Here is a 14,105-nt window from a genome sequence, read left to right as displayed (position 1 = left end):
GTGCCAGCTGCTGAGAAAGAATTGATAAACTCTGGAAACAATGGATACCTGTAGATCTCTGAGCACTGAATTCATACAACTGACTTGTCCTTCCCTACAGCTGCATCTCATGGCTCAGTACTAACCAGCACCGTCAGGGAAATCCCAGTAAATGCTTGCTCCCCATGGGCAGCCTGGCACATGAAAACACTCTCACACTGGCTCCAATTTACAGGACCCCTTCATCATCCTCAGACTCTGAAGGAAAATACATTTAAGAGGCTCAGAAAACAGCTCAGCAACTGTAAAGGGCACTGTTTACAGGTGTAGGAATAGATAGCCATCTGTGAGCTCTGGTAGCACGTTCCTCATAGGGAAGATGATGTTCAGCCTTATTGTCACTGCCACAGAGAAATGGAGGAACCACTGAAAAGCAGCACTGGTCAACGAGGAAATATACCCATAGCCAAGCACCTAGTGATGCACACAAAGTTAACACAGAGATTTGAACCCCCCCTGTAGGCAGCAGCAGCAGCTTTACACCATGTTAGCAGTGCAAACCAACTTCATGCTGAACTACTCTGACACACCTTTGCATTGCCAGAAAGGAAGAAAGAAACCTTCACATTAAATGCTCAAAATTAGGTTGTGAGGCAATAAACCCAGCTAATGCTTATCTTTCCCTCTATATTAGGAACATATACAACAACATTAAAACACTAAAACACGTAGCAGTACTAAACCTATGTGGGGGTCAGCCTACTTAGTCAAAAAACAGTTCTTCCTTGTGCTAAAGGAGGCAGAAATATATAGTGTAAGCTATTATTTCCTAAGCCTATGTATCTTCTGTGATGACTCTCCCTAAGTTTGTTGGCTACTCTCTCCCCTAAGAAACACAATGCCCCAACATTTTCCAAGAACTGTTTATAAAAGTTAGGTCACCAGGGAACAGTATGTCACCACGTGACTTAGACATTCAATTGCCTGGAAGATATAGGAAAAAAACTTCAGTATCAAGGATTTACCAGAAAAATAAGCTGAAATAGGCTTGTTAAAGAGTTTTTACACAGATGTTTCTAGTCAAGGTTGGTTAATGGAAACTTTGCACAGAGATCTGGTTCTAATGAAGAAATTGTCTGCCATGACTAGTTTGGTCAGCCCCATTTGAATAATTAACAGCACCTTATTTTTAAACTAACTGAATAAATATCCACTCTCATAAATATTAATTCTCTCATAAAATGTGAGAATAATAAATTTTGGCTGTGTCAGTTGATTTAGCTTCAGGTAAGTCAACAAAACCTATATGGATGACTAAATGATTCACCGCGCGTTTTGTACATACACAGAAAGACAGTTAAATTGAATTGTGTTTTACCTTTTCTTAAACATGTTGTGTGATATCTATAACCAGTGGGTCCAGATGACCAGAAAAACATAGACTATGGAGTTCAGAGACGTTAGTGAGAACACCTGAATTTGCTAGATTTCTGCTGCCATCTGCTTGCCAGTGCCTTACTCATCCTGCACACTGCAAAAGTAAATGCTGCATGCTCCAAGTTCTGACAGTAGTAAAACTGAGTTAACTCAAAAAGCTTGACTGAAGCTAATGAAGAATAAGCCCACAGGATTCGAAGTGCAAAAGATACTTTCTACTACCTCTGGGTATCGATACTCCTCACCCTATAAAGAGCAAGGTAAAATTGCACTGCAGTACAAATGAAATACCAGAAGCTATCACAGAACAGTAATTCCAGTTTCACTGTGAGGATAAACCCTAGCACTGTCTGTTTGTCTCACACATATTTCCCCTTTAGAGTCAAAATCTTAACAGATTACAGATCCCCTCTCCTGACTAATCTCTCTATTTATCTGCCAGGACAGTAAGACACATGAGGTCAATCATTTACTCATACTAACTCACTTTTGTGGCAAAACTGGAGTCTGTTCCCCCTTGGTGAACTACACCTAGCTGAGCGGGTGATTTGATGAGTGAATTAGAAACGAAGGCAAAAGGATCTTTGCATAACAAGCAGCGTGCACTTTGCCAAACAAGCTGCGTGCAGCCACCGGATTTTCAATCTGTACACATGCACAAAGCATGCAGTCCCTGCCTGGCACCACCTGTGTTTGCAAAGACCAGTCCAAAAGGCTTTCAGCTGGCATAAAGACTGCTGGTCATTGACATCTGGCTTTTTTTCAGTGACTTCAATGCAGCTATGTTTATTTCTACCTATTTCAAATTCGGCCTTTTCTCCACCCTGCCACAGATGGCTGAGGGGGACTGCCGAACTGCCCTGCATCTCATGTCTGTTTTACAGCTCATTTTCATGCATTACATTCTCAAGTGAATTTGCATGGAAGGTAAAATATAAATATGTACAAACATCTATATATCCATACATCTGCACACCCAGGTATAACACTTAGATGTTTGTTTAAACAACCCGGCCCTGGTGGTGAAACATGTAAAGACACACAGACATCCTGACTATATGCTCATCTCACACAAGCACAGGCAGATGCAGCCCACGCACAGATGCCACATTCACTCCTTCCAGTACAATAGCTCTGCAGCCCACTTTTCCCCAATCTCCCCTTAATGCCTTTCACGTCCAAGTCCTTCATGCCTCCCCCTGCTCCCGTGAAAACAGCAATACCAACTCCTAAGAATGTTGTACAAACCTTTGTTGGTAACTTCCCAAGAAACTTCAAAGAGCAACAAATCCTCCACTGGTAGGTCTTCATCCTCCCACTGAGGAAGCCCATTAAGAGAAGTCATGGACAGTGATCTAGCCAGCGGCATTTTCTTCAACTCTTGAATGCTTACCACGCAGGCCACAACAATTAGCAAGTGTCCAGTTAATGTGGCAGTTCTCTGCAGTTCTGGTTGGAGCAGTCTGCCAGGGTGCTAGGCTCCAAGGAGAAAATTTATTCAGATAACTGGGAGCTAATGGGTTTAAACTGTCTGACCACCAGCATTAAATTGGCTCAGTGAAATCCTCAGGGCTGAGAAGCAGCTGCTGGCAGAGGTAAGAATTTAAGACTGACCTGAGAAAGGTCTCAACTGTTTTGGGGCCAGGCCTCTTTCTTTTCCTTCTCTTAGAGGGAGGTAAAAATTGTTTTTGAGCTCCTCAGCCGCAGCATTCAGTATCTACCACCCCAGGGACAACTGAAACTCAACAGTTGTAAATTCAGCACTGCCCTGAGCAAACTCCAGCAGGGAGGACACTTTGAGTTCATCACCTGACTTGAGTCCAGCCTCTGAGTCCTCCCCTTGAGATATATCCTCCCGTTAACACCCATGGACCTTCTCTATCCTCCGGCCACATAAAAGCTAGGTAAGTGGACTAGTTCTACATGCCATCTCTTAGATTACTTGCTGAGTTAAACACTGTTACCTAGTCTTGTGCAGTTCATCAGTCCATAAACACTAATTTACCTCATACCCTTCCTCCATGGTTAACCCCAGCTGCATCCCCAGAGCACTGCATGAGCTGTTGGCTTCATCTTGCTCTTGAACAACTCTGCAGCCCTGAGAGCTTCTACAGAGCTACAAAGGCTCTGTCCCTACTTTGGCACACACTTTGGCCTTCCGTGCAGTCCTGGTCCCTGATTTTCCACCTGGTTTCTCTTTTTCTATGCCACAGCTCTTTTCTGGTATCTAGGCCCACATCCTCTGCCCAGGGAAACTGGCGAGTAGTAAGTCAGGGAACAGTATACTCCCATCTTGATCCAGCACAGAGCTGGGATGCTGCAAGCGGTGCACACGTATCTGCGGAGATGTCAGTCCCTAACTTGCAACCCAAGATCCTCAAAGCTCCACAAAGCAGCTGCCTGCTTGGAAGATGCTTATGTGCTTACACGTCTGGTTGAGAAGCCGCTGCTTCTAGGTCAGCGGTGTAAATTGAATCTGATTCTGAGCATAACCTGCCCAAAATCCACAGTTCAGCAGGGAGCCAATCTCCAGGTGAGATCCAGGGCATCTCTGGCACTGTGATGAATGACATTGCACTGGCAGGCCTGGACTACATAGTAGCACAGAGAGAAAGGCTCTGAGCTCACTTAAGACAAAACAAGTCCAAAGCAATTGGTTTAGAAGACAGGCACTCCATCTGCATAAAAGTCTCTTAGACATAATATAATGCAGCTGAGCCTACTTTAACAGCTAACTATCCCCCAAAAGATTTGCTGTTCCATTTACACTTCCCATGCCCTCTCTGCATTTATGGCAGTTGGACCCATCCCCGAGCTGATGGACGTACCTCACCTAAGGACGCAGAAAACTCTTTTGCCAAGGTCAGAAATAGAGCTGTGTCAGCAAAAAGCCTGGCAAGAGGGGATGGAGCAGCATGGCCAGGAACGGGGAGAGACAGGAATGGAGCGAGCAAATGCTGCCAGGCCTTTCCAGCCAGCGGAGCTGCCAGGCGGGCTTGGCTGCGCTGTGCCGCCTCACCCACAGCCTGAGCTGGGCGCTGAGGGAAGAGTTCTCTTCTAGGTTAACTGGTAGGTATTGTAGCCTGACCAGGGAAGGATTCAGGGTTTTGCTGGCTGTTTTTTGTCTCAATGGTTAGAGTTGCCTTATTTACTAGTTTATGAAGAAAAAAAAAAGGGGGGGGGGGGAAGCCTGGCTAGGAATCACTGGGTTTGGAGCAGCTGTGGCTTTTACTACCTGGAGTAGGTAGGAAACCAGATCATCCACTAGGTTAAAAATCATGTTATTTAAAAGAAAAAAAACCCTACTATTTTAAGGGTCCCCTCATTTCTGAGGCATCAAATCTGCCCTACTCATATTTTCACACTTTTCCCTGGAAACTCCAAGGGTGAGGCTAAAAGCTGCCAAAGGCTATCTCAGGTGAGGAGCAGAGAAGGTAAGAACAAACCAGCCCACAAACCCGTCCTAATCCCAGACGCTTTCGTCAGCCCTGTGTCAAGGCATACGCTGCAAACCCGGCCCTTTTGAAGGAGACAGCAAGGCGGTTAGCCCATAACCTGCCCGCAGGCTGCTTCCCGCCCCGCCGGGCCCCTCTGCTGCCATCCTGCCCGCGGGCCGCCAGGGGGTGCCGCGTAAGGGCCACCACGTCAGGCCACGCCGCCCGACGCGGGCCCTTGGGCCCGCTGCGGCTGCTCACCCGATGGCAGGCCGGGGCCGCGCTGGCGTGTGTCGTTAGAGGAACTGTTGGCGGGGCGGTTTGTAGCGTTAGGCAGTACATACGAACTTCTGTTTAACAGAAACGAGTTTTCCACCCGAGGAACTCACACCTGCTCGCTATCATTACGAGTAACTACCGCAAGCTGCAGCTTCCCAGAGGGAAGTCGCTGCTGGCTGGGTACAGCTGTCCTCTACAGTCCTGTGAACCTCAGTCAGGATGTGTAAGCCATCCTGCTGGTACCACTTACCTCTCCAGAACTGACCAGCAAACTGTTAGTAAAGATGCCAGATAAATGGTGGCACTGGCTTACTGATAATTTTAGAACAGTGGAATGAAGTTGTAATAATACAATTTTTAAGCTCTTTGTATAGTCTGTGGTTTTCAGGTTCTTAAGCATCACATTTTCCCAGCTTTTGTTTGTAGTTAGGAGATAGTTCCTTTACTTTTTGGATTTGGCAAAAGACCATATAACTCCTTAAACCTTGGAGAATGGGCTTGGAAGAATCATGACTTACCACGAGGTAATTTCACAAACACTGGTAACACCATCATTGTGTGAACCTGGGCAACTCGTGACTATTCTGTACTTTGTTTTTTTCTTTCACGGATTGGAGGTAACACTCATGGGGTTTTTAAAATGTTTCTGATGTAACAAAAAATGCTCAATAGCACTATGAACATTAGTATTTCACATTCTGAGAATATTTCACTTTACGTAATCTATGTCTTGAAGCTTTTTTTCACACAGTACTGTCCATATTCTTGATTATCTTTTTTTTTGTTGTTGTTATTAGTGAGGGAAAAGCGTATGTGCCTAGGAAAGGTTAGATCAAACAGTTTGAAAACTTTCATCCCTGCAAATGCTCTTAATTGCAAGACATCAAAGGGCCCTTATTTATGATACTTATGGCCTGCCTGGATTAAGCATGGGATCTCTGTGATGCACCTGGATTTATCTATGTTTACTGCCATAAAGGACATAATGCCTGTAGCTGTGCACCTACAGCAAAATGAGCTCTCCAGGAGAAGAACTATATTCTGACATTAAGAATGGGCAAACTTAGCACAGATGGTGGAGGGGCAGTCACCAAGAGCAGAAAGGAACAGAAGGGTAGTCGCTAGCTATCCTCCATGCGAAGTGCAGTGAGGTGCAAGTGGCGAAAGGGACACTGCTAACACCAGAACAAGGTGTCATCTTTGTCTTAGAGACAGGGTGAGGTTGTCACTACGACTGTACAGTTTGTTCCTTTTTAGGAAAACAGAGGACAACTGCTGAGGTGGGAAGATGGAAACCTACCCAAAATAGTAGTTTTTAAAATACAGCATTGCTTAAAGTATTTTACAGAAATCTGGAAACCAGTGAAACTGGTTTTGAGTCTGGTCTGTTTAGGTTCCCATATTGCTCTTATCACCAAAATATACAAATGCCCTCTGGTAATGCATTATTCAATGTGACTCAATTCTGCCAGACATCATTTGCTATCCCACCAAATTCTTTTTCAGCCCACAGAAGTGAAATAATATCGCTTGCAAGGATACTGGACAACAAGAAGGCTGAGTCTACAAGGTCTTTGAAGAGGAATTTTACAAAGCGCGTATTGTTTTTCCCAAATTTCCTACAGTTCTTTGGAGATAGCAATGCAGGAACAATGCTGTGCATTCTGCCCTACCTAAAACTCTCTTTGAAACTCTTATCTCCCAGGATGCTGTCTTCTCTGCACGCTTTGATCCAACAACCTTCTGTTTGGGTAGAGGAAAGTTTTCTGCAAAAACTAACTCAGCACATCACCCCAGGAAGTGAGTCATGAATGTTGTCTTCACACCACAGTCCCTCCAGAAGAACCACTTCAGACAACCTTTTTTGTTGGAAAATCAACTTCAGCCTCCCTGGCTGCAAGTGAGAAAGTACGTGTTAGGGGAAGAAACACTCTGAATGTGTGGGAGTTTGAGATAACTGTCTAGGTCTGGCTTGTTCTAAACATAGCTGTGGTTTCAAGCTTTGCCTACGTTAACTGTAGGGAGAAAAATAAGACATAGATGTTAAAAAATGCTCATACACATTGAGTCAAATTTTACAGAAGGAAGCTACAATGGTTTGTAGCAATTACTGATGTACACATACTGTACTTTAGAAGTAGAGCAGTAGGTGGCACTGATGGTTTAACATGAGTTCTCCAGTGTCTGTATTGTTTTGTTTGACCAAAAGGCTGTTTTATCCCTCTCACTAAATCCTGGTTCATGACGAACCTTAGTTTTACGAAGCCGGTGGAAACAGAATCACAACACAATCAGCAAAATAGGGGATCTCCATCTGGAAGAAATGCCCTTGCCTAAGGCTGGGACACAGTGAAGAGAGGAAAGAAGAGCAAAGACAGGATCCTTAATAATGTAGCCAAAAAGATAGGCCTGTAACGAAGGCCTACTTGTATTATATGTGATAAGAAACTATTCATTGTTACTTTAGGTAGAAGGCTAACGATTCTTAGAATGAGCACCTGCTACACATCATGATAAAAAGGAGGAGCTACAAGACACTTCAAGGCCCTTATGTACATACTTTTCAGAAAGGGAGGATACTAATTGCCTCCAGCAGCATCCTTATCTTCCTGAAGCGTATAGCGAACAATTACAAGGACCGAAATATTGAGAAACTAGGGGAAAGGTAACTTGGGCCAGGGTCCCCACGACCACCAACCCATAAGCCCCCTACCCAAATTATACCACCTACTCAAAAGATAGAGGCAGAGAAAGGAAGTGAGCATGCGTTCTAGTTTGCATGCTAGGCGAAGAAATATGAACCAGTTATTGTAATGGGGAGTGTATCACTTTGTGATCTTTGCAATACTCGTGTATAAATATGACAAGAGAACCAGCGTTAGGTGTGCCTCATTAGAGGAACTATCCTCCTGACACCCAGTGCTGCAATAAAAGGAAATGCCCGCTTCTTAATGCTAAATTGGTGTTAAGGAGTATTGTTTTATTCCCGAATTTTGGTGATAATAAAATGAGCTCTTAGTACTTAGCAGCGTGGGCTGCCAAGGCTAGAGCAACCCTTAGGAAGAACCATAAAGAACTTAGAGATAAAGGCTGAGCTTTATTTTGTACCCCTACAAGTAATATCCAGTCTTCTAAAGGGACACATTGTAGACATTCATTTGCTGAGGATGATGTTGACTTAAAAAAAGCAGTATGATAATATTTCTTTTTTTTTTCTTTTCACCCCAGGTTTTTGTTCCCTGCTTTCTTTTCCCCTTTTGAACTTCATTGTGATATTTCCTGTCTTCAGTTACCAAACTTTTAAAGGTGTTTCTTTGGTCTCCATGTGATATAGGCATCTTTTTGATCCCACTGGAAAGCCTCACTGTTTATTACCTTTGCAATTTAGGTGTACTGATGAACCTTCCTAGAAATATTTTAGAAAAAACATCAGATTTTTACGTAATGGAAAAAAAATATTTTCCAGATTTTAAGGTAGAAACGTCTATTTTCTGTGGTTTAGTTTTCTGTTATATAACCACAGTAAGATGTCAGCTACACTTATTTTTAAGTATTCTTTCTAAAAAGAAAAGGGTAAAATCTTACTGTATTTTGCTTCAGAATCTGGTAAACCTCATTATAAATCACAAAGTGGTAGCGAAAATTAGAATAATAAAGCAAACCTGCCTAAGTGATGCATCTAAATTGTTCACCAGCATCCTCCTCCTTTTTTCAGGAGGCTTTGTGATCAGGCATCTTAGCTCTGCTGGCCAGCTGCCGAGCTGTCATGTGGCCTGAAACCCAAATGGAGACCTGGATTATGATGGATGGACAGGTGTGCATAAGACTGAGATGTTGAGGTTCTTTAGGAACCCTTAAAGCATTTGGCACTCAGTGTATGGTCAAATTCTAGTCAAATTTATTAGAAAAGTGTCTGGGGAAAAAAATTCTGGGAGCTTTACGTCCAGGTCCTAGTAGCTGATAAAATCAGGACCTGTTCTGAGGAGGTGGGGGACACATGTCTGTTAGTTCAGCTACCCTTCTCTCTTTCTCTAGTTGAGACATAGCTGTGATTTTCCTCCATTCAATATGCATGGTAAATTGCTTACCCAAAGGAATTCTAGAAAAATCTGTTGGTGGGGATATATACCCCCTACCAATTAGTTGAATTTTCAGGTGTTTGGAGGGATCATAAGTGTTTATCAGCCTGATCTCACTTTCCTAATACTGTAGGCTAGAAAATCATGTATTATTAAGCACTCTTAAAAGACCTGAGCCTCAAACTTGGCCTCAGACCCCTGCATTCTGGGGTAAATGATTTTTGAGAAATTCCTGGGTGAGCATACTCCTAAATTAGTAGAAGCTTCCTCAATTCTGAATCCCAAACACATTAAGGATAACTGTATATGGCTATAAGCCCCTTAAAGCCACAGACTAATGGACATCAGTTTGTACCAGCACTACAAACTGTTTTGTATGTATGTTAAAACACTAATCAAAAATACCCAGGTCTTCATGGCATTTAGGCTTCCATGAAAGGAATAATTTAGTTTTAGAGAGAAAACTGCCTGTTTGAAACCATAATTACTGATGAGCGTATAATACCACTTGTGTGGTGTGACAAGTAGCTCAACAATTTTATTTTCCTGCCACAGCAGAATACTTATGAATGTGAAAGGAATTCATGCCTCAGAACACCATATGAACTCCTAGGAGTGTTGCTGACCGCTCTTTTTGCAATGGCTGCCATCTTTAGGCCTGATCATCAGGGCCTTAGCTGTTGGGGAATCAGACCCTGTCAGCTAGACTGTTCCTTTTTGATGCCATTTACCTGCTTAATGCATGGGCTCTCCTGAGAGAGATTTTTTCTTGTGATTCCTTTTCTCATAATAGTTGTTCTTCCTTTCTGTTACATCAAAGGGGACTCTCTTAGTTGGTTGTTTGGGTTTTGTTGTTAGAAATGTTAAAAAGCTCAGGCTAAGAATGAATTCTTGGTACATCTCGCTTATCTTGTGTGACCTTGGAGGAATTGTTACCAGGGCTGGCAGCCCAGCTTCACAAAGCTTATCTGCATCTCCTTAAGTAGCCAGGACTGCATCATTTTACTTCTCTGGCTGCAAACAAAGGTTTCTGTGCTTTGAAAGACTATGCTGCAAACTCAAAGGTGTAGTGCTGAAAGAGGCATTTCCATTCATTCAGCTATGTAAGTATAGTAAGGACTTTCAATTTAGGAGGGGCTTAAAAAACAGGTTGTGTCATGATCAGCATTAAGATCGAAATGTAGTGTGTTGAAATTTAACCCCATTCCACAAACCACCAGCATAAATCCTGCTCTGTGGAATAGAGGCACTTGATGTAAGGTGACTGTGGTCTTAACTTCTTTTATGTCTGTTTGAGAACCACTCCACCGACTTTGAATGCCCTTGAAGCACGTCGAAAGAGAAGTTTCTGTTTATTCTTCTTCAGACTCTTATCTTTAAAAAAACACCAAGTGCAGCATTCAGAATTAGTCCAGTACAGAAGTAATTTTAAAAAACATTAATTTCCTTCTACTGCACAACAATTTGCTGTGGGAAAAACAAACTCAGGAAAATGAACAGAAGGTCAACAAATACTCTTCCAGACTGATCTTCAGTCTGAGAGTATCAGAGACTACTCTATTGTCATATGTGGGTAGGAAAATTAATTGGATGTGATTCTTTCCTCATGGAGTCATTCCTGATCCCAGTGATACTGGGCGTACTGCTGGCGGAGACTGCTGAAGAGCAGTCTTTGGAAATCATTGCATTTCTGTCTTATTGTCTGAAATACAGAGTTAGCAGCACAGAGAAAACTGCATCTCAAGCAAAATGTCTTTTTTCTCTCCTTTGTGTTTTCATTTAGCACATCTTACAGAGCAAGAATTATGAATATTCCCTTCTAGAAATCAATGCTGGTAGGAATCCACCTTCATGCTATTTTGACAAATTTTCTGGAGTTTTTACCTCACATATTAAATGTGTAAACACATCTAAATTATGCTGAAGAGCTATTAAAAAGGAGAACATAAGGGAGAAAATAGTTACTCAGAAATCTTACTTTGCATAGCCACTGCCTGGGCTGTTGCTTATGTTTGCAGGTAACTTATTCATTTCAGGCACTGGGCAAACCCAGCCCTCCTGAGTCTGACCCCTCCAATCGAACAATCTAAGTTAATTATTTGCATGCCTCCTTTGCTTGCACAGAATAACTTACATAGTAATGGTATCAGAGGAATGGTTTATAAGAACATAGTACATCACAGTGATTGGTGTGGATTTTAGGAAGACCCTGGCTACTGTAGTCTCTGAAAAGCTCTTAAAGTTTTGACTTACGTAAGGCTGGATTCACAGACACACATCAGAGGAAAACTGTTCATAGAAGATAAAATGCCCCAAATTAGACATTGCCCTAGGAGGCCTTTACACTGTGGCATTATGTCGTTCTGGACCACAATATAAGGATCTGACTCTTGAATGTTTTTGGGCTTCTGGTCGCGTTGGCATCAGTGAGAGTTAGTTAAGCATCTACATTCCACTGAGAATTTGTGGCTTAATTGTTCTGATTTGTATCTGTAAATTGGGGAAAATAGCATTTCTTTGCAGCACAAGCCTGACATGAAGTGCGTAAACACAATAACTGGAACTCTGTGAGCAACTTAACAAGGTACAAGTCACCTACTTATCATAAAACACAGTTCTAAGTTAGCTGGTATGAAAGTCATATAAGCACTACTAGTCTAGCAAAATGCATATATAAAACATTTCCATTGCTCTACACCTACATGTTCTTTTTAACACTATTTCACTGTTTAAATTTGCCTTCAATTCCCTGCCCCATTTTTATCCTTTTATAAAGCTTGCAGACAGTTGCTATGCAGACTGATGAAGGAAAGGATGCTACTCATTTATCTAAAGGTTCTGGATGTGCAGGTGGAAAACTCAAGCTGTCTCTCCTTCACATACATTTCTTTGGAAAGCCATGATACAAATACAGTGGTAATAACATATATCCGAGGTTGAGCATAACTCAGAGGACTGAATTCCGTTCCTCTGGCACAACCATGCCAGTAGTATGCCTCCTGTCTCTGTTGTCTATCAATATCTGCTCGTCTCTCATCTGACATTTGCAGGGTAGTCAGACTGACTTTCTATTCTGTAGCCTGTATGTGTATACCTGCAAATGCAAGGGGGTCTAGGTCCTCACAGCAATTAAAATAACATTACTGGTCTTACTTCATGTGAGTCGAGCAAGTCGTCCTGACGTGGTTTAGCCCCAGCCGGTAGCTGGGTGCCACGCACCACTCACTCACCCCTCCCCCGGCAGGTTGGGGAGGAGAATGGAAAAAACAACGGCAAAGCCTCGAGGGTTGGGATAAGGGCAGTTTACTGGGACAGCAAGGGAGAGGGAAACAATCAACAACAGTACTGATAACAGATATTCACAATGGGTGATAACAAAGAACAATTTACCGATCCGACGACCGACGGACCGGACGCTCAGCCTGTCCCAGAGCCACACCGAACCCGCCCCTGCCCGACTGGCCCCCTTTTACGGTGAGCATGATGTCACACGGTATGGAATAGCCCCCGGCCAGCTTGGGTCACCTGTCCTGGCTCCTTGTGAAATTAACTCTATCCTTGCCAGAACCAGGACATTATCCACCCCTTATTCCATACCATCTACGTCATGCCCAGATTATTTCACAGATCTCATTCCCTTAACTCTACGGGCTATCGCTCTAAAATGCCTGTCAAGTTCATTTAGTCCATGGCTTTTGGGTTCCATCTGCCATTACAGTCTCTCAGAGCAGGAGCAATGGTGCGTGCTACTGGATTGTTGCACGCTACATCTGGAGTTTTCACGGCCGGTGTATCTGGTGTGGTCCATGATCACAGTCTGGATGTCAAAGATGTGATTTTTAATGAAGTTCCTGGGCACCAGTTGAAGTCAGTTCTAGTTCCATCATCATGGCACTTTGTTCAGTTTCAAAGTCCATCCTTCATTAGTTTTGGGTGATTCTTATGGTCATACCATTGATACAGTATATAGCTATTAATATCATCCAATTTGATTTATTGGCTATTTTCACCTAAAATCAAATCCCCTTGGGGTACACACCGGACTTCCCCATCCTTTCTCATCACCCACCAAGTGCACCCTGGTCCCTGAGCAAAAGCAATCCCACAGATGGGCTTGCCTTTGCCTGAAGTGGAGATAACCCAAACTGTTTTACCCAACATATTTTTCATGCGCACTACAGGAACTTTATCCCCTTCTACTGGGCGTGGAAGTTTTGATTGGGCAGGGCCAGCTCGATTGGCAGATCCCCTAGTGTTAACTAACCAGCTAAATGGGTGTCCCAGTGTTTGAGGGTCCCACCACCCATTGCTCTCAGGGTAGTTTTTAGCAGTCCATTGTACCTTTCAATTTTCCCAGAGGCTGGTGCATGGTAGGGGATGTGATACACCCACTCAATACCATGCTCTTTGGCCCAGGTGTCTATGAGGTTGTTCCGAAAATGAGTCCCATTGTCTGACTCAATTCTCTCTGGGGTGCCATGTCGCCACAGGACTTGCTTTTCAAGACCCAGGATGGTGTTCCGGGCAGTGGCATGGGGCACAGGATATGTTTCCAGCCATCCAGTGGTTGCTTCCACCATTGTAAGAACATAACGCTTGCCTTGGCAGCTTTGTGGGAGTGTGATGTAGTCGATTTGCCATGCTTCCCCATATTTATATTTCAACCATCAGCCTCCGTACCACAGAGGCTTTACCCGCTTGGCTTGCTTGATGGCGGCGCATGTTTCACATTGATGGATGACCTGTGAGATGGCGTCCATGCTCAAGTCCACCCCTCGATCACGGGCCCATCTATATGTCGCATCTCTTCCTTGATGGCCTGAGGTGGCATGATGGGCGGCGTCAGATCCCAATGGATATTATCAACAAAATAGCAGCCATGTCTCCACCAACCAAC

At 43.4% G+C, this 14,105-nt stretch overlaps 1 protein-coding gene across 3 annotated transcripts in view; it reads right to left on the bottom strand.

The window, feature by feature from the left end:
* GYS2 (glycogen synthase 2) overlaps positions 1-3,189 on the bottom strand; it is a 45,541-nt gene extending 42,352 nt beyond the window's left edge. Inside the window, exon 1 of one of the 3 annotated variants that reach the window (XM_054802792.1) lies at positions 2,665-3,189. In XM_054802792.1, the coding sequence (XP_054658767.1) occupies positions 2,665-2,785 (121 nt within the window). In that variant the 5' untranslated portion in view covers positions 2,786-3,189. Of the gene's footprint in view, positions 1-1,357; positions 1,661-2,664 lie in introns of those variants that run through there. The other 2 variants (XM_054802811.1, XM_054802800.1) reach the window with 2 other exon arrangements.
* Positions 3,190-14,105: the final 10,916 nt, after the last annotated feature.

Source organism: Grus americana, chromosome 1 (assembly GCF_028858705.1).
Source record: "Grus americana isolate bGruAme1 chromosome 1, bGruAme1.mat, whole genome shotgun sequence".
In the NCBI taxonomy this organism is placed as follows: Eukaryota; Metazoa; Chordata; class Aves; order Gruiformes; family Gruidae; genus Grus; species Grus americana.
Note: the sequence above shows the minus strand (reverse complement) of the source record. Positions and strands in the feature narration are given on the sequence as shown.